We start from the raw sequence: 20,557 nt of genomic DNA on the forward strand, positions 1-20,557 counted from the left end.
TTTTACATAGTATATTTCACCCCTTTCCCACTTTTTTTTTGGCGGGGGGCACATCCAGTGATGCTCAGGGATTACTCTTGGCTATGCGCTCAGAAATCACTTCTGGCTTCGGGGAACCATATGGGACGCTGGGAGATCGAACTGCAGTCTGTCCAAGGCTAGCGTGGGCAAGGCAGACACCTTACTGCTTGTGCCACCGCTCCAGTCCCTCCCCACTTTTTTTTTTTTAACATCTGTGACCCTATAGGCCATAGAAATACTTCCCTTATAAGATTGTGTTTTTGGGCCCAGAGAGATAGCACAGTGGCGTTTGCCTTGCAAGTAGCCGATCCAGGACCAAAAGTGGTTGGTTCGAATCCCGGTGTCCCATATGGTCCCCCGTGCCTGCCAGGAGCTATTTCTGAGCAGACAGCCAGGAGTCACCCCTGAGCACCGCCGGGTGTGGCCCAAAAACCAAAAAAAAAAAAAAAAGATTGTGTTTTTTGTCTATAAGCCACAAATGCTGTTGCTTAGGAGTATTCATGGCTCAGTCATGGAGGTTTGTTCTCAATGGTGCTCTAGGAACCATGTCATACCAAGGATTTAACCTGGACTTTATGCATACAAGGAATATACTCCAAGCCTTTGAGACATCCCTCCAATCCTGTATTAAGACTTGAGTAGTTTAATATATTTATTATGCTTAGACCAACACCTGGCACTTAGAAAACATATTTGCTAATGGAATCATCATTATTAAATTGTTTCTTTTATTACTGTTACTATTTTGTTATTTTTTGTTTTTGCACTCCTGCTCTTTAGCCAATCACATGGGATGCATTTGCAAACATTCACCCTTTTGTGCCTCTGGACCAAGCTCAAGGATACGAGCAGCTTTTCCGGGAGCTTGAGAAAGATTTGTGTGAACTTACAGGCTATGACCAATTCTCTTTCCAACCAAACAGGTAAGGCAATTTCTTCTCTTCCATTACCTATTCTATAACACTAACTCCAGACTTAACAGATCTGACACAGTTATAGCATATAACTCAGAAATCATTGTTTTGTTTTTATTTTGGGGTCACACTCAGCAATGGTGAGAGTTATTCCAGGCTCAGGAATTCCTTCAGTCCTTCTGGCTGACTTAAGACCAAATGGGATGCAGGGGATCAAACCTGGATTGATCACATGCACGAGAAATGCCCTATTTACTGTACCATTGCTCTGGCCCATAATTCACCGAGTTTAGTGGCAATAACCTAATTCACCTCATTGGAAAGTTAGTGGAAAACTGCTGACCAGACTGTAATTGAGGATGTTAGTCAGGGGTTTGGTAACACCCAGGGTTATCTTCTGTGATTTCTTGAGTTTCCTTGCAACATGATGTATATGTTCAAAATGGAATATTCTGAGGTGTAAGGATGTAGAAGATGCAAATATCTTATGGTCCAGATTCTAGCATTTTACAGTTTCACCTCTAGATATCTACCCTGAAAGTTGTGGCCTGTCTTGACTGAGAGTAGATGAATGTAAATGTTGAGAGTTGTGGTTCATTGTGGATCACCTTTGTAAGACTATCAATAACACAGCACAAGGTATCAAGATCTTTAAGATACAAGTTACATTCTGATCAATAAGTTGAAAATGCATTTAATGTACTTTAGCATACCAATAGCATAGCTTAGTTTAGCCTATCTTTTTTTTTTGGGGGGGGGGGCGTGTTGGGCCACACCCGGTGATGTGCAGGGGTTTCTCCCGGCTATGTGCTCAGAAATCGCTCCTGACTTGGGGAACCATATGGGACACCGGGGGATCTGTCCTAGGTCAGCACGCACAAGGCAAAAGCCCCACTGCTTGCACCACTGTTATGGCCCCCTAGCCTATCTTAACCATGTTCAGAATTCATATTAGTTTACAGTTTGGGAAAATCACCTTGCAAAAAATTTATTTCATGGTAAAGAACTCCAGCGGTGGCGCTGGAGGTAAGGTGCCTACCTTGCCTGTGCTAGCCTTGGACGGACCGCGGTTCGATCCCCTGGCGTCTCATATGGTCCCCCAAGCCAGGAGCAACTTCTGAGCGCATAGCCAGGAGTAACCCCTGAGCGTTACCAGGTGTGGCCCAAAAACCAAAAAAAAAAAAAAAAAAAAAGAAATTCATTAATTTCTATACAGAAAGTAAAATCTAGAGTGTTCAAATTTTCTCTTCAAAATTCTAAATAGACATTCTCCTGAATGTCTATCATAGTTGCACCATCATGAACTTAAAAGATCAAACATCAAGCCACTTTGTAGGGCATGGAGGAGCATCATCCATCAGTGCTTAGGGCTTATTTCTGGCTCTGTATCCAGGTACCACTTATTCCAGAATTTGAGGGACCGTGCAGTACTGGAGATCAAACCTATGCTTCCCTCATGGAAAGCATGCATGCAACCTGTTGAGCATTCTCTCCACTCTTCTATGTCTATGCCAAGGATAGATGCCTGGTTGGCTGTATGCAAGGAAAATGTCCTATGCACTTTATCTATTGCTCTGGTGCAGATTTACAGTACAAGTAATGGTAGGGATTCATGCACACAATATTACAATATTACGCCCCATACTAGATTGTCCACTTTCTTCCATTATTGTCATAGTGTTCCTCCCCCACCCAACCACCCCCACCATCTTCATCATGGTAAGCTTTCTACTGAAGACCAAAATTGTTTTCTTTTAACTAGGAATCTCACTTACACTTGGCTGTGTTCCCTTATTTAACTGTGGGACTTGAGGGGATGAGGTGTGAATGTCTGGTTGCAGTGCTTCTGTTCAGTAAGGGTTTACATCTATGTTTAGTCTGATGCTTGCACACATCTCCCAGGGGCACACTCCAGATGAAACCATACATTTCTACTTGTGGTTCGGAGTCCTACAATGCTCACAGGTGCTTTTAGAGACCATACTGTCTCACTGTGGTGCTTGTTCATTTAAAAATATTTATTTATTTATTTTTGTTTGTTTGCAGTACAGGCAATCAATGTAAAGCCTCCTACCTGCAAGGCATACACAAATCGTTCTGCTGGAATACCACATTGAACCTTTTTGTGCTTCTTGAGGGCCGTACCTCTTTGTAGGGTGACTCACACACAGCTATGATGTAAATCCAGCATTGTTTCATAAAGACTTGAATGGTCTGAAGGACTTGTTTCAATGACTTGGCTGTGGTTTTATTGGTAGAACGTGTGAACTTCATGTATAAGGGTCTTAGGCACTATCCCCAGCACCCCACAAACAAAGAAAGTACTAGGATCAGAATGGTAAAACAGGGAGAGAGTGCATTTGACTTGTAAGCGACCAGGTTTGAGCCCCAGCACCCAAATGATCCCCATAGCCTGGCAGGTGTGAATCTTGGGCATGGGAACAGGAAGTAAGCCCTTACCACAGTTTGGATATGGGCTCAAAACCAAATCAAAAGAAAAAGAAAGTACTTTGAAACAAGCAGTTTGTCCCCCTGTTCCCTCTTTTATGTTCATTTTACAAACTTGGAAGGCATTTCCAGCTTGGTAGAAAAAGCAGCCAAGTATAACATAATTGCCTTTCCGTTTCCTACTGTGTCCAGCATGGCTTGTTTTGACTTACTGTCACTCTGTTAAAACTGCTCAGCTGAACACAAACTATCACTTTGAAATAGCTATGTTAGAATCATGACTAAATGTTTAAGACAGAAAAATGTAATTAACTCTTCCATGGGTATCTAAATGAAAGACAAGTTGGAGTTATTTGCTCATTTGGTTTATAAGAGTAGCAGAAGGTTTTTTTTGTTGTTTTTTTAAATGCTGCAAACTGTGATGCTGAATGTAGATAGAACTGGCAGTTTCTCTACCAGAATTTCTTCCTAGGAAGATTCTTAAAGGTAGGTGTGAGTAGGACATAATGGTTATTGAAGTTGATTGTGTTGTTAAATCACGTGGCTAGAACTTATTGAATCAGACTCCTTCCAAGACATTCTTCATGAGGAGAATTCTCATCAGGAACATCTGAACTGGGGCCTGAGAACTAGCATTCCTAATTTTTTATTAGGAATTCCTAATTCCCTAATTCCACATCATTTTGTTGTGGTGCCGATCGTACTGGTTTGACCCACATGCAGTAAAGACACCAAACATGCTGGGTTCTCAGTTATTGCTAAATGTTAGAATTTCTGGGGAGGCTGGAGGATAGCACAGCATTTGCCTTGCAGCCAAACCGGGGACAGACCTAGGTTTGATCCCTGGCATCCCATATGGTCCCCCCGAGCCTGCCAGGGGCAATTTCTGAGTATAGAGTCTAGGAGTAACCCCAGAGCACTGCTGGGTATGAGCCCCCAAAAAAAAACAAAACAAAAAAAGAAACTTCAGAGGAACCTTTGAGAAATACCATGCACCTTTCATAAAACATCACAATGTCCTGGGACGTGGTTAGTTGTTCCCCCCTCCCGTGATTTTATTGTATGTTTGTGTCATTTGGTTATTGGGCCACAAACAAATGGTTCTTGCACTACTTTTTTGTTTATTTGTTTGTTTTGTTTTGTTTGGGACCACACCTGGCAGTGCTCAGGGGTTACTCCTAGGTTTGCACTCAGGTATCATATGAAAAAAATCACACATGCAAAGCAAACACTCTACCTGCTGTATTTATTAAGCTACTCTCTACACTAAATATAAAATATATAGTAATGAGGGGCTGGAGAGATCATATAATGAGTATAATGAATAGAGTTAGCCTTGCACATGACCAACCTGGGTTTGATCCCCAGAATACCATATGATCTACTCAGCCTACCAAAAGTAATTCCCGGGCCTGGAGAGATAGCACAGCGACGCTTGCCTTGCAAGCAGCCGATCCAGGACCAAAGGTGGTTGGTTCGAATCCCGGTGTCCCATATGGTCCCCCGTGCCTGCCAGGAGCTATTTCTGAGCAGACAGCCAGGAGTAACCCCTGAGCTCCGCAGGGTGTGGCCCAAAAAAAAAAAAAAAAAAAAAAAGTAATTCCCGAGTACATTCAAGAATCTACTCCTGAGTAGATTCAGGAGTAAGCCCTCAGCATAGTGGGGTGGGCCGAAACCAAAAACAAAAAAAACAAAATATATAGCAATTAATAAAAGTGAGCCAGAGAGTGTCAAAGCCAAAACTTATAGTACTCTAGTACTTATATATTTTTTCAGAAATGTAAAGTGTTATATGTTTTAGTGGTATGATGTTACTCTATGCTAAATCTACCACCTAAATGTCAACAATTCTCCATTATTATCCATAGACTCTACTGTTCTACCCAACCTTTCCTTTCCTTTTTTCCTTTTTTTTAAATTACTTTATTACTTTATTTAAACACTGTGTTCATAATACAGTTCTTCCCCCCAGATACAAAGTTATTTATGACTGAGTTTCTGTCATACAAAATACAACAACCTTCACTAGTACACGTTTTTCCGCCACCAATGTTGCTAGTTTCCTTCTTGCACTCCCTCTCTCCATCTCCTCCTTTCCTTCTCTCTACTTCTCTCTCTTTTTCCCTTTCTTTCATTCCTTTTTCTTAGGCAAGCTTAGTTTAGTTTTGTTGTGAACATGTATAAGTTTGTTTTCATCAGACACTGTCTATTCCTTTGCTTTATTTCCGTATATGTTACAAGTGAGATCACCTATATTTGTTCCTCACTTTCTAAATTATTTTATCAGCATTATACATAAAGCAAAAGGTAAGGCTTCATCTTTTTTTTTTTTAATAACTAAACAATAGGGGCTGGAGAGATAATACAGAGGGTAGAATGGGTACATAGGGAAGTACAGTGGGTAGAATGCTTGACTTGTATGTACCAACTGTAGTTTAATCCTGGGTATACTATATGATCCCCAAGCATTGCCAGGAGTAATTTTGAGCACAGAGCCAAGGTCATTGGGTATAGCCCAAATATCCCAAAACAAATAACCAAGTAGTAGTTCATTGTGTATATATACTATAGCATCTTTAGATCATAAATATAAAACAAAGATTCATCTTTTCTGCATTGAGTTTTAAAAGGAAATTACAAAAAAACTCACACAATTATATTTATTAAAAATTAAAACAAAAATAGGGCCTGATATAGGTCTATATTCATTTCTGATCATCCCTGGAATGTTTGGGGGAACCATCACCATACTGGGGATTGAACCTGGGGTGAGTCACATGCAAGACAATTACCTTACCCACTATCTTTCTGAATCCTTAAAAAACACTTTTTGAGGAAGAGGTTTGGCAGGCCCACGCCATGCCCGAGGCCTGCTTGGCGCAGGCTTAGGGGGGGGTGCGGGATTTTGGGTACCCCAGCACCCCCTCTGCCGCCTTGCTCCAGATCTCCAGGGCTTCCCCTCCCGGGCCACACCCCTGGGCAAGCCGGTGAGTTGGGTCCCTTGGTGGAGTTTGAAGGTACCCTAGGCCTTCCCCCACTATCCATGCGGCTCCTTAGGGAGGGTCTGGGTGGGGCTCTGAACTTCTGTTCTCCCAGCTTCTTGAAGGATCTCTCCTTCCTGGGAGCCGGGAGTCTAGCAGGAAGAGGTTTGGCAGGCCCACGCCATGCCGGAGGCCTGCTTGGCCAGGCCTGGGGGGGGGGTGCGGGGTTTTGGGTAACCCCAGCACCCCTCTGCCGTCTTGCTCCAGATCTCCAGGGCTTCCCCGGGCCACACCCCTGGGCAAGCCGTGAGTTGGGTCCCTTAGTGGAGTTTGAAGGTACCCTAGGCCTTCCCCCACTATCCATTGCGGCTCCTTTGGGAGAGGGGTCTGGGTGGGGCTCTGAACTTCTGTTCTCCCAGCTTCTTGAAGGATCTCTCCTTCCTGGGAGCCCGGGAGTCTAGCAGGGGAAGAGGTTTGGCAGGCCCACGCCATGCCGGAGGCCTGCTTGGCCAGGCCTGGGGGGGGTGCGGGATTTGGGTAACCCCAGCACCCCTCTGCCGCCTTGCTCCAGATCTCCAGGGCTTCCCGGGCCACACCCCTGGGCAAGCCGGTGAGTTGGGTCCCTTGGTGGAGTTTGAAGGTACCCTAGGCCTTCCCCCACTATCCATGCGGCTCCTTAGGGAGGGTCTGGGTGGGGCTCTGAACTTCTGTTCTCCCAGCTTCTTGAAGGATCTCTCCTTCCTGGGAGCCGGGAGTCTAGCAGGAGGAGGATTGGCTGGCACTGGTAATCTCTGTCCAGTCTACATTTTCAAAATCGAGCGGGGGCGATAGCACAAGAAACATTAATAGTACTCTCACAAGAAACATTAATAGTACTCACTATCATTGAATTATGTTTTTATGTATGCAGAATGTCCATTTTGTACTCTGCCCTTTTGCATACCCCTTCATAAGTTCATATTTCTCTTTAACTTCTTTAACTCCTATCATCATTACTCCTTTTTTACCCTTTCTAACTTAAGTACTGTTGAGTCCTAATTCACAGACCAAAGTGGTGCCCTAGAGTTAACACCCACCCAACTATTTTAAAAGGCATAAAAAGGACACATATCTTTTCAACATTTTATGGGTGTTTTCTTTGACGGCTATAACTTTTGCTAAGTACTTTCTTATACAGTGATGAACCCCCCCCCATTTTTTTATCTTCTCTTTATGAACTGCTCAATATGGAATTTGGTGTGAAAGAATCCCTCAGTTTAATACTTATGTTTGAACCAAGTCATGGGTCTTGTTGGAAATGTTCTTATGCCCCCATATATCTGATAGCACCACGTGGCTTTATATCTTGTTTGCGTAGGCACAATAACATAGGAAAATACTATACATACCAATAAGTTCTTATCTAATAGAAATGGGAACTCACAAATCTTGTAGTGCAATGAGACCTTACACCCTGAACATTGACATAAAGACCTGCACAGGCCTCAGAAGAATGGGCATTCTCCATTGTACCCCTTGATCTACAGAAGACATTTACAAAACATCCAAGGTTGTATATAACATCACCCGGAGGCATTCCTGTACCAGGGACGACCCTACAGCTGCTCAGACATCGATCTACTCAAAAGAGACATCCCTTAACACTGAGAAGACAACAAGAACAATGACCTGTTTACTGGACAGGGCTTGCTGTATTGCCCCTTTATGGTGAGGTTTGTCTATAACATCACCTGGAAGCAATCCTCTACCACGGAAGACCCTACCACTGCTCAGCACATCGTCCTGCTCAAAAGAGACTTCCCTTAACACTGAGAAGACTTAACAACAACAACCTGCTTACAGGACAGGGCTTCCTGCATTCCCCTTTCATGGTGAGGTGAAACGAAAAGGCACTCCACATCATGACTTCAATGTAGGACATGCAGATTCCAGAATCTTTAATACAGAAACATGAGACCAACAACAGAGACTGTGTGATAAGTGTGTTGGCGCTACGGACAATGTCTTGGAGCAAACGATAACTTTCCTGAGGCCTAGAGCTGGTCTTATGCCAGGAAACTTCAGGGGTAGGATCTCTTTGTATTTAGGCCAAGGCTATTCCTTTCCATGCCTCTCATATTTTGGTGGGCCTATGCAAACAACAATTGCCACTCTAACACCGTTTTTACTGTGCTCCTTTGACTCTAATCCTTAAAACACACCCACTTAAAATTCGAGGTTAACTTAAGCTAATATGCATGTACATGGAAATGTAAAAAATACTATGCCTCTAATGTTTAAGGAGTTACGTAAGTTTGATGGCTTTAGATTGCCTTGTGTGCTGTTAAGAAATATTATAATGTGCTACAATCTGGGGACTTGAGGGAAAAAGTAATTGCACATGGATTCTGTTTTATTTATCTTAACTTTCTTTGGTGAAAATTCAAAGTTAAGATATCAGCAAGGGGACTTCTTCTGATAATTATGTTATGGGTGATTGTCCTTCCACTGTAACTTTACCTTATCCTCTTTCTTTGCATCTTTTGTTGTCATAATTCCTAATAAAAAATTATAAAAAAAAACACTTTTTAAAATTCATCAGCAAATTATATGGTATATCCCTGAGAAATTTGGCAAGTGAATCTAGAGGAACACTTTTCTCAGAGTCAAGCTGTTGCAAAGGTCCAGCAAATCAAGAAGGCTTTGATTTTAGAGGCAGGAAAATCTCCCAGCAGTCACAGTGACTATCTATTAGGCCAGCCCACAGATTAGGACAGCTGTGTTGGGGAGGCCCCTAACATCATAGAAGCAGACAATTCCGAATGCCCTGGTTAACTTTAGCACAAACGGAAATTATGGGAAGATAGTGGCAGTTCAGAGTTGATGGAAAAGAAAAGGCATGAATGAGGCTTCCAAGCTAGACTCAAGGAAGTTACATTGGAGGATAAATTGAAACCACTATAGGGCAAGAATTGCTGCTGTCCCTTCAGTCCTCTTGGTCCCTGATGCCCATGGAGAATACTTGAGCTAAATCAGGGTCCCATGTCTAAACCCTTAATGGGCAGTGATTAGGAATGCCTGGTATCCTGTTCAATAGGGATATTTATTCCTCTACCTCTCTCCTAGACTTACAAAAGGGGATTCCCTCAATAGTAAGGCATGCACAGTTTACAGGAGCATTAATGATTATGATATTGATGTACAAAGCTACTGTACCTCACCACTACCACTGTGTCCAAGTCCTTTTACCAGAGGGAGGCAAAGGAGGTGCAGTAATGCTGTATATATCAATTCCATAAACCTAACACTATTGTAATTTTATTTGGGGGGGGAGAGGTTGGGTCACACTCAGAATTACTCAGGGGTAACTCCTGGCTCTGCATTCAGAAATTGCTCCTGGTAGGCTCAGGGGACCATATGGGATGCTGGAGTCAAACCAGGGGTCGTGAGGGTTGGATGTGTGCAAGCAGACACCCTACTGCTGTACTATCACTCTTGCCCCTATTGTAACTTTATTACCTACCTGAGCTGTAATAAAATTATTTTAAAAGTAAGAGGTCGGAGAGGTGGCTAATATGTCGCTGACCTTGGTTAAATCATCAGCACCTATATAATCCCCTGAGTACTGCCAGGGGTAATCCCTGAGGATTAAAATGGTCACTATTCAGACAACTATCCTAGACTTCTATCCTCATGTAGTCATTTTATGAAGTTTTCTAGGTTATGTTAATTATCAGCAATTTTATAATAATACATTTCCACCAATAGGTGGCACCAACAATTTCCATTATTTTAAAATTACTGCAGTAGTAAGCCTTGTGTGGTATTCAAAACATAGCTTTTGCACATTTTTAGTATCTGTGAGGATTTTTGTGCTTCTGTTTTGTTTGGGGCCCATATCAGCAAAGCTCATACTGTGATCATACTGTGTATGGGGTCAAATTCTGGCATGCAAAGCACAAGTCCCAGACTTATCAAGCTATTTCCCTAACCTCGCCCACTTTTTGAATCTGATTTTCAGACTATCTGAGGTAAAACAACAAGCACCACCAGCATTTTTATTTTATAGCAAGTATTTATCACATCACTACCTTTCTCTGGGATCACTGGTAACTCCAGTTTTTTTCTTTTATTCCTAGTCTATTAACACCTTGATTTTGTCTTTCAACAAAATATGTTGAATACAAGACCTGAAAAAGATGCAGAGGGAAGGACATAATCTTTATTTTTTAAGTCTTATTATTGAGTCACATTGTTGTTGACTTGGCTGGGGAGTAAAACTTCATTTAGGACAAATGTACTTGTTGTATATCATAAAGTTACTCATTATACAGTACACTTTTGTAAATTCCTGGTAAAGTGCTGGGTCCTGCTTTCAAAATTTATTCTATTTTTTTTTAATTTAAACAACTTGGTTAAAGGTTGTGCATACTACAGGTTTTTTATTCACAGATAAATTTGTTTATGATTGTTACACTTATACAATGTTCAGCAACCTTCACCAGTAAGCATCTCATGCTACCAATGTCCCCAGTTTTCCCTCGCACCCTCCCTGATGCTTTCTTCCCTACCCTCCCACCCTTCCCCACCTGCTTATGGGACAGAGTTTACTTCTATCTCTCTATTTCTCTCTTTCTTAGTTTTTGACAGTAGTGATTTGCAGAACTGTTAATGAAGGGTTGCCATACTGCCACTTTCATAGTAAACTCTTCTCTACTAATTGCACTCTCTGCTCTTTATGGCAAAATTTCTATCATGGACTGGTTCTCCATGTATACATGTATACAGTTCCCCACACTGTATTTTATTCTCCTTATATCTCACAAATGAGTGAGATTATTCTATGTTTATCACTCTCACTCTGACTCATTTCGTCAGCATAATAATCTCCATATCCATCCATGTATAAGCAAATATGACTTCATTTTCCCCCCCAACAGCTGCATAGTATTTCATTGTGTAGAGTATCACAGTTTCTTTAGTCATGCATCTGTTGTCAGGTACCTAGTTGTTTCCAGATTCTGGCTATTGTAAATAGTGTTGTGATGAACATAGTTGTGCAGAGGGCATTTTTGTATTGTGTTTTGATATTCTTAGGGTATATCCCTAGGAGTAGTATTGCTGGATCATAAGAAAGTCCAATTTTCAGTTTTTGAGGAATATCCATATTGTTTTCTCTAAAGGCTGGACTAGACTGGCCTTACCCTAGCAGTAAATGAGAGTGCCTTTCTCCCCCCATCCATGTCAGCACTGGTTGTTCTTGTTCTTTGTGATGTGTGCCATTCTCTATGATGTGAGATGATACTTCATTGTTATTTTGATTTGCATCTCCTTAATAACACTTTTTTCATATACCTTTTGGACATCTGCATTTTTTCTTTGAGGAAATGTCTGTTCACTTCTTTTTCTTCTTTGAAGTTCTGCCAGTACCTTATTTATCTTAGATATTAACTTTTTATCAGATGAGTATTGGGTGAATAGTTTCTCCCATTCCATGGGTGGCCTTTGTATCCTAGCCACTGTTTCATTTGAAATACAGAAAATTCTCTCTCTCTTTTTTTTTTTTTTGGTTTTTCGGGCCACACCTGTTTGATGCTCAGGGGTTACTCCTGGCTAAGCACTCAGAAATTGCCCCTGGCTTGGGGGAACCATATGGGATGCCAGGGATCGAACCTCGGTCCTTCCTTGGCTAGCACTTGCAAGGCAGACACCTTACCTCTAGCGCCACCTTGCCGGCGAAAATTCTCAATTTAATGTAGTTCTGTTTGTTTATCTCTGCTTCCACTTTCTTGGACAGTGGTATTTCCTCCTTGAAGATGCCTTTAGTATCAGTGTCATGAAGTGACACTTCAAGTTTTGCCTATATTTTCCTCTATGTACCTTATGGTTTCAGATCATTTTGATTTGATCTTTGTGCATGGTGTTAAAGGGAGATCTGAGTTCACTTTTTTAATGTAGTTGACCAGTTTTCCCAACATCACTTGTTGAACACCACTTTCTTTGCTCTACTTTGTATTTCTTGCCTTTTTATCAAAGATTAATTGGTTGTATACCTGGGGCTCAGTGTCAGAAAACTCAAGTCTATTCCATTGTTCTGAGGATCTCTATTTGTCCCAATATTATGCTGTTTTAATGACTGTTGCTTTTTAGTACAAATTAAAGTTGAGGATAGTGATGCCTCCTATCTTCTTTTTCCTAAGGATTGCTCTAGGATCCCAAGGATGTGGCATTTATTATTCCAAATGAATTTCAGGAGTGTTTGATCCACTTCTTTGAAATATATCATGGGTATCCTTAGAAGGAATGCATTAAATCTGTACAATGCTACAAAACTTACATTCTAAGAGAAAATAGGTATAGTCAATATAAGATTTGCATTAGTTTTCTTTGAGCTGCTTGTGTAGAGAAAACCAAGAAGAGTATTTGCCTCCATTTTTGGAACAGATCAGAGAGGGTAGAGTTGTCTTAGTGTTGTGGTTGTGTCCCTCTAGACTCAATTCTTGAGAGGCACAGCTCCAAGTAACCCTGCTTACAGGGAAAGTTTCTGAGACAATCTGTCTTTTATCTGTCCATTATTCATTTCCTATCCCTGAAAGATTCCTCCTTCAGGCTGGTGCAAAGGGAATTGATGGTGTTTACTTCATGGAGGTATTGGGAGGATCACATAGACTATGTAAAATGCTTACAGTGACCACATGTACTACCTTTACCTGTGCCAAGTGCCAGGGAAATAGTCAGGTCCAAACAAAGGGACCATTAATACCCATCATTAATTAACCTAGTCTCTTCTCTAGCTCAATGGAACAGACTCGGGAAATCAGCTTTTTGCTTTGTTTTCTCCATCCAGGTTCTGATCACCCCCAGGATTTTTCCTCTTCAGTTCTTCTATCTCTTGACAACAAACCATCAATACTCCTATAGATGTCTGCAAATATCAAAGAATTATAGTTTTATTCTAATGTCCCCTCTAGAAATACTCCAATACTCCAAATTTAATTTTATTTATTTTATAGAAATAAAAGCTCAGGCCCAGAGCGATAGCACAGTGGCATTTGCCTTGCAAGCAGCCGATCCAGGACCAAAGGTGGTTGGTTCGAATCCCGGTGTCCCATATGGTCCCCCGTGCCTGCCAGGAGCTATTTCTGAACAGACAGCCAGGTGTAACCCCTGAGCACTGCCAGGTGTGGCCCAAAAACCAAAAAAATAAATAAATAAATAAATAAAAGCTCATAAGGTTCTCCCATCATATGCTTTATTTAGTTTTGGTTTGGGGCCACACCCAGTAGTGCTCAGGGCCTACACCTGGCTTTGTGCTCAGGAATCACTTCTGGCAGGACTTATGAGACCATCTGGCTTGCTGGGGATAGAACCCAGGTTGACCACATGCCAGGAAAGTGCCTTAATCACTGTTCCAGCCCCATTTTATACTTGAGTCATATTAATTACAAAAATGAATGAGCACCTAAGTCACTGGCCTCCCACATAGATTATGGTATGATGTTTTGGAGAACACACATGTTTTTAATGGGATTTTAGCTATGAGTCACTTCCTTATATTTTGTGAACATTGTACTGAGAACATTAAGTAACTATTTATGAATGAACTCGTTGAAATGTTAAGTCATTAAATGTGCCCTAAGGTGTCATCTTTAATGACTGTGCCGATGGGTTCCTGCATTTTCCTGCAGCCATGTACATGGATCCTGGAAATGCAAGCCCTGAGGTGGAGAGGAAAGAGACCACAGGAAATCTCAGAGCTCCTTTAGTGTCTTTCTGTCTGACTTTATGTGCATACCACATGTTGATGAACACTGTATAAAAAAATATTAAATGAGTAAAAGGAAGTCAATAGTCATCAAGGCTGATCCTTCTCTTCTTGTCTCTGCAGTGGAGCCCAGGGTGAGTATGCTGGACTGACCACCATCCGCGCTTACTTGGACGGGAAAGGAGAGAGACACCGAACAGTGAGTATGGAGGAGTGGTGCTCACTCATCACTCATCACTCACTGGGCGGACGAGAGGGAGCCAGCTCCACAGCTCTTCCATTTTGACCATCCTTTTATTTTGTTTTGTTTTGTTTTTGTTTTTGGGCTACATCCAGCACCACTCATGGGTTATTACTGGCTCTGAGCTCAGAAATTGTTCCTGGCAGGCTCAGGGAACCATATGAGATGCCAGGGATTGAACCCAGGTTAGCAAGGCAAATGCTCTACTCACTGTGCTATCTACCACTCAGGCCCCATTCTGCCCATCCTTTATCAGGCTTTCTTGACAGCAGCTGGGAGAACATGTCATCAAAAATTAAATGTTGTGAATTGGCCATTATTATTCTTGCCTCCAACACATCTCCCTGGATTGTTTTGAGAAAAAACATTCAGAGATCAAAGACTGGCGCAAAGCCAGTCTACAAAAGTTGGCTGAAGCCATGCAGGAATGTTGTCCTTCCAAGAAGGGCCAGCACTTGGCTTAGCCCACAGCTGGGACAAAGGGCAAAACCCCAACTTTCCCTCTGCTCTAACTCCAACTGTGCCTCAGCACAGTGCTGGTCATGTGGCTGAGCAAAAAATATTTATTGAATAAACGTTTCCTCACCAAGGGATCATCAGCTCTAAGCAACACAAAAAGACATGGAACACAATTCATGACTCTGCTTTGCAGTTGATCTCAGATGCAGAAGTTAAGACCTCAAGACTCTTAAGTGCTCTTGAAACCCTTGTGGGCATCAGCAGGTGCCAGTGGTCATTACTGAATCCTCATCTCCCATGGCAGTCAATCTGACAGGGGCTTTAAGTTGGGGTTGAGGGAAGTCTATTTCTGAGGCTTATTTTGGTGACAACCAAATTCCAAGGGGCACTGTGGAGGTGGAGTTCTGATGGGAAGGAGAAAAAGGTAGGGCTTAGTGCAGGGCAAAAGCACCTGCTTTACCTTAGTAGTTAGAGAAAATGGTGCCAAGTGGTCTTGGCTGCCTAGTTAAGAGAGATGGGGAAGGTGGTGGCCTGATTTTTTCCAATTTGTGGTTTTATTAAAACTAGAGAATTATTTCTGCTGTTTTGTGAGAAATTTTTAAACTGATTTCACTTTCAAAAAAGAGAAGGAGAACATTTTTTCCTACCATGGTGTTTCCACATTCTAATGCCGTAGGTATGTTTTCCAGGTTTGCATCCTGGTTGGGGAATAGAATTGGAGTTTCTTGGAGAAAATTTTGACTTCTGGTTACATACAAAGCACATATATGCTAAAATCAAATAGACATGCCAACTTGTTTGGGTTTATTTCTACTTGGTTTTCTCATGGTTTTAAATTCTTGAAATTTTCTGAGAAAAATGACTTTACAACTTTAATTGTCTTACTTCTGACTCTGCCCTCAGGAAAGGGCTGATTTTGCCCTTACCCCTGGCAGGGCTCAGGGGTGAGCATAAGGAATGCTGGTCAGCTTTATGCAATGCAAGCACCCTACTTGCCATAATATTGCCCTGGTCCACATTCCCATTTTTTAATTAACTTGATTTTTGGTGCTCAGGGGCTACTACCGACTGCCTCTGTGCTTGCGATGCAGGGGGTCACTACCAGCAAGGCTGAGGATGGGACCAAACCTTCTGTGTGCAAATTCTACACTTTTGTCTGTTCAGCTTCTCTCCATCTCTCCATCTCCTGCCTATAAAATTCTTAATTACCTGTTTAACTTGGGAGAATACAAATTTATCAGCAATTATGAACATAGCAATTTTCGTGTATTAGGCAGAATTTGAGCACTTTATAATATACATAGTATATGTACATTATACAATACATATTTTTGTTTTGCTACATATTATATATTTATACATATAATTTACATATTACATACACTATATATTGTGTGATACATATATTTTGTTATATGTATATATGTTTTATATATGTTATGTATTTTATATTTTGTTATATATAACATACATAAAATTATAATAGCCTAGTTTTCTAGTGAAATTAGTAATTTGGGGCTGATTGATGGGACTTCGAATAATAAAAATACCACCTAAAACCCCCACACCTAAATGGGAGTTTCTTTCTCTTTCTAATTACCTGAGATAAAGTCAGAAGCTTATCTGGATTTTATCATCAGGAAGAAATTGATTGCCCTTGCAAAGTGGCATTGTTCATTAATCCTTCACAGCAAGTGTTTAGGATTGATGTGGGTGCTAATCCCCTCCACGAGCATGAACGTGGCCTTCTTTCTAGCCTTTCCTCAGTCTCTTTCTGGGTTCCAGTGTATTTTCTGATCATTTGCCTTTTGGGCCAGCCAGAATCCCTGGCAGATTGAATTTAGCGCTTCTTTTTCTTAGGAGATATACAGCTCAAAACCCAGCTAAGCAAATCAATAAACTAGTATGCCATATTTTTTTTTATCATTCTTTGACAACTTTGCTAGTTTAGAAAAATAACCTCTAAAAAAGATATACCTAGAGCCTTTTATACAAACAATTCAATAGATCACTTTCTTAAACACCCTGTACTCCAGTATTTCAAACCACTAAATGCAAAAATCAATGGGGAAGCTAAGGAAGACACTTACAGTGGGGGGTATGGAGAGGATTTATGTGGGTCCTACCAGGCACTGGAGGGAATTAGAAAAAATCCAGCATTTTCTTTAGTGGGCTCAAATGAGCCATTTTGGCTTAGATGTTAAACTAAAGTCTAACATCTGGGCCCTATTACTCCCATGTCTTTTGAAACATTACAGTTTTATTTATTTTCTTTTATTGTGCCAGGACAAAAGCGTGTGTATTTGAGCTATATCAGTAGCCTGTTAATAACACAAATTGAAAAGAAAGGGAAGATTTCCATTGTAAAAAATATAGCGTCACTAATTCCACAGAGAAAATTAAAATGTTTAATACCCACATGTAAATGAATCATTAACAAAACCACTGATGTCTTCATTTCATTACATCTTTTGTAAAAATGTGTATAAGATTTGGGGGTCAGCACACTGGGAATGCTCAGGGGTTACTCCTGGTTCTGTACTGAGAAATCATAGGGGACCATATGGGATTAAATTTGGGTCAGCTGCATGCAAGGCAATACCTTACCCATGTGCTGACCCCTCAGTAACTCTGAGCATCCAGGGTTGAACCTGTAAGTTATTGGGGACCATGTGGTGCTAGGAATACAATCTGGGTAAAATGCTTTATGTGCTCTGACTATACTGTACTGTCATTGCCCCTCCCCAATATATAGAGTGTCCAGGAATCTAAATAGTAGTATCTTTAGTGGCTCTTCATTCAAATTATGTGTGTGTTTTTTTTTCTAGTTTAAATGTGTTTTTTTCCAGCATAATTTCACTGGTATAACTTTTTAATTTTGGGATTTAACAAATACTTTTATATTTATGTTAAACATTTGCTTTGGGGGCTAGAGAGAATACAGTTTGCAGGGCACTTTCATGTAACCATTCTGGGTTCCACCTCTGATACCCCATCTGATTCCCTAACCCCCAACAGAAGTGTTCCCTGAACATAGAGAGCCAGGTAATCTCTGAACAGAACCAGTGTGTGTGATCAAAAAAACAAAACAAAAATTGGCTTTTCTGCTCCTCACTAAAACTTCTGATTTGGACCTGTTAATCCCAAAAATATATATTTATTTTCCCTGATTTGCAATATGTGACTTTTTAAAGTGGATTATTTTTAGGAGAATCACTGCTTCTTGGTATTTTCTGGTGGGATAAATGCTCTTTCTTTCTTGTTGGGTCATAACATCAGATCTACAAAAGTATTTTCACCTGTGATGACATAAGTGTTGGAAGAAAATAAAGATGATTTCAATCTGGGAACTCTAACATTGTAATAATTCTTACCCCTAAGAATTAATGCACATTTTATCTTTGACTTAATTTCTAGTTCTTTTTGTTGTTGTTGTTGTTGTTGTTGTTGTTGTTGTTTTTGTTTTTGGGTCACACTTGGCAGCACTCAGGGGTTACTCCTGGCTCTACGCTCAGAAATCGCTCCTGGCAGGCTCGGGGGACCATATAGGATGCCGGGATTCGAACTGATGACCTTCTGCATGAAAGGCAAACGCCTTACCTCCATGCTATCTCTCTGGCCCCTACTTTCTAGTTCTTGATACTTTCTCTTGAGCCTCTCAAAATGAAGTAAATTTGTATTCTGAGTTCATATAGCATCTGTAGACATTAATGCTGGTGAACAAGTGTGCATGCAAGAAGGGAGTTGATAGGTTTTGTGCTCATGTAGACATTTTTGCATGGAATGAACATTAAATAAATTATAAAACAATTGGTGTATTGGTACTGGGAAATTTGGGGCTTATGTCTTCCATGACTTCTCCTGGACCTTCACCAAGCTTCACATAGAACTGAAGCATTAAGGTTCTATAGTTTACATTTAAGTCTCATGCTTTTCTAAGATGCTTTCTACCCATTCTTACTGAGACAAAGTTAGAATAAGCTTAGATGTACTTTTTATGTTCTGGGGATTTTCTTTGATTCTGAAGATCTTCAGGGAGCAGTATTTGCAATACCCCTTTTGAATGTTGTTCTGTCACACAAAAGTAATTCGAAGTTAGCAAATATTAAGGCATTAGTGATCAGCTTAAATAAAGCATGTGGAGCTTATTTAAGTTGTGCTCCAAGCTGTTGAAAAACTTCTGTTATTATGTATAGCTTGGTGTGTGTGTGTGTGTGTGTGTGTGTGTGTGTGTGTTTGTGTTGGGGGGATGTCAGGGGTTCTCAGTAGTGTTAGGAACCACCAACATTATACCCAGCTGTGCTAGGCTGGAGATCTATGGTATCTGGGATCAGTTTGGGGCACAGCCCTTTGAACTAACTCACTTGCTCCACAGTTGATTTTTGTTGTTGTATCCACTGATTCTTTTTATTTCATTTCTAAGGTTTGTCTCATTCCAAAATCAGCACATGGGACTAATCCGGCAAGTGCCTACATGGCAGGCATGAAAATTCAGCCCGTGGAGGTGGATAAATATGGAAGCATTGATTTAGCTCACCTAAAGGCCATGGTACCCATCTTTTGCTTATCAAATGGTAGAGGGCAAAGCTGGAAAGATGTGGGTATTGGGGTGAAGGGAGAAATCAATCATAAGATTATTTAGATCAAGATTTGTTATCTTCGGGCCCGGAGAGATAGCACAGCGGTGTTTGCCTTGCAAGCAGCCGATCCAGGACCAAAGGTGGTTGGTTCGAATCCCGGTGTCCCATATGGTCCCCCGTGCCTGCCAGGAGCTATTTCTGAGCAGACAGCCAGGAGTAACCCCTGAGCACCGCCGGGTGTGGCCCAAAAACCAAAAAAAAAAAAAAAAAGATTTGTTATCTTCTTCTGCATTCTAATGAAAAGACTGCAGTTCCTTCTCTGTTGTGACAAAGTCACAAAGCAGTATGAGAGAGAGTGATGAGGGGATTGGGGAAGGGTGGGGAGGAAGGAAATTTGGGACATTAGCAGCAGGAAATGTGCACAGGTAAAGGGTAGTGGTTTGTTTAAACCTGGTTTAAATAAAAGAAAAGAAAAGCTGATCTCTATAGGAAAAATATCAAGAGCAATAGTCACAATTTTGGTCCAGAATCCACATGCCTGTAATCTACCCCTCCCTTCACAACTAGGAGAAGATGTCCTTTAAACTAAAGTCTTGTGCTCTAATTCATGCATTTGTGAGGAACCAAATGAATTATTTATGACAGAAGTAATAGTCCCCTCACAGAACCTGCCTGCTTCTTTCTGCCCAACCTTCCCCCCATTAATAACCAAACTGGCAGTCACAGTTATCCTCTCTCTATCTTGGTGCTGAGAATGAGAAAATAAATGTAGATTTTGCAAATGTCATGAATCTCTCCGCTATTACCTGCTGCAAGCTGGGCAGCCTTCCTGTCTTTCCTGAAATACCAACCCCCACTCCTAACCTCTCAACCTCCAGGAAGATGTTGCTTAGCAACCATATCTGCCTCCACTGGTGGACTGGAGGCTGCATCTTAGGAGGGAAGGAAATCAGCTGAATAGCAATGTGATTTTGTCGGGGTTATTAGGCATGGAGACAACTCATGTAACAGCTTCAAAGGGAAGCTGAAAATTCACAAGGCTGCTCACCACTCCTATCCTACCCACCCTTCCAATGCGCCACAAAAATTCAGGGTCGCCATTTGTCCTTATAAAGTCAGAGCCATTTCCCCCTACGTGTTTTATTGTCCACTTTCACACTGGCCAGAAC

General features: G+C 41.3%; 1 protein-coding gene across 1 annotated transcript in view; it reads left to right on the forward strand.

Annotated features, from left to right (window-relative positions):
- The window catches only part of GLDC (glycine decarboxylase), a 109,954-nt gene that overhangs the window by 64,817 nt on the left and 24,580 nt on the right, over window positions 1-20,557 (forward strand). Inside the window, exons 15-17 of the mRNA XM_049776121.1 lie at window positions 802-944; window positions 14,232-14,307; window positions 19,232-19,357. Coding sequence (XP_049632078.1) covers window positions 802-944; window positions 14,232-14,307; window positions 19,232-19,357 — 345 coding nt within the window. The remainder of the gene's footprint in view (window positions 1-801; window positions 945-14,231; window positions 14,308-19,231; window positions 19,358-20,557) is intronic.

The sequence above is a fragment of the Suncus etruscus genome, chromosome 1 (genome assembly GCF_024139225.1).
Source record: "Suncus etruscus isolate mSunEtr1 chromosome 1, mSunEtr1.pri.cur, whole genome shotgun sequence".
NCBI lineage: Eukaryota > Metazoa > Chordata > Mammalia > Eulipotyphla > Soricidae > Suncus > Suncus etruscus.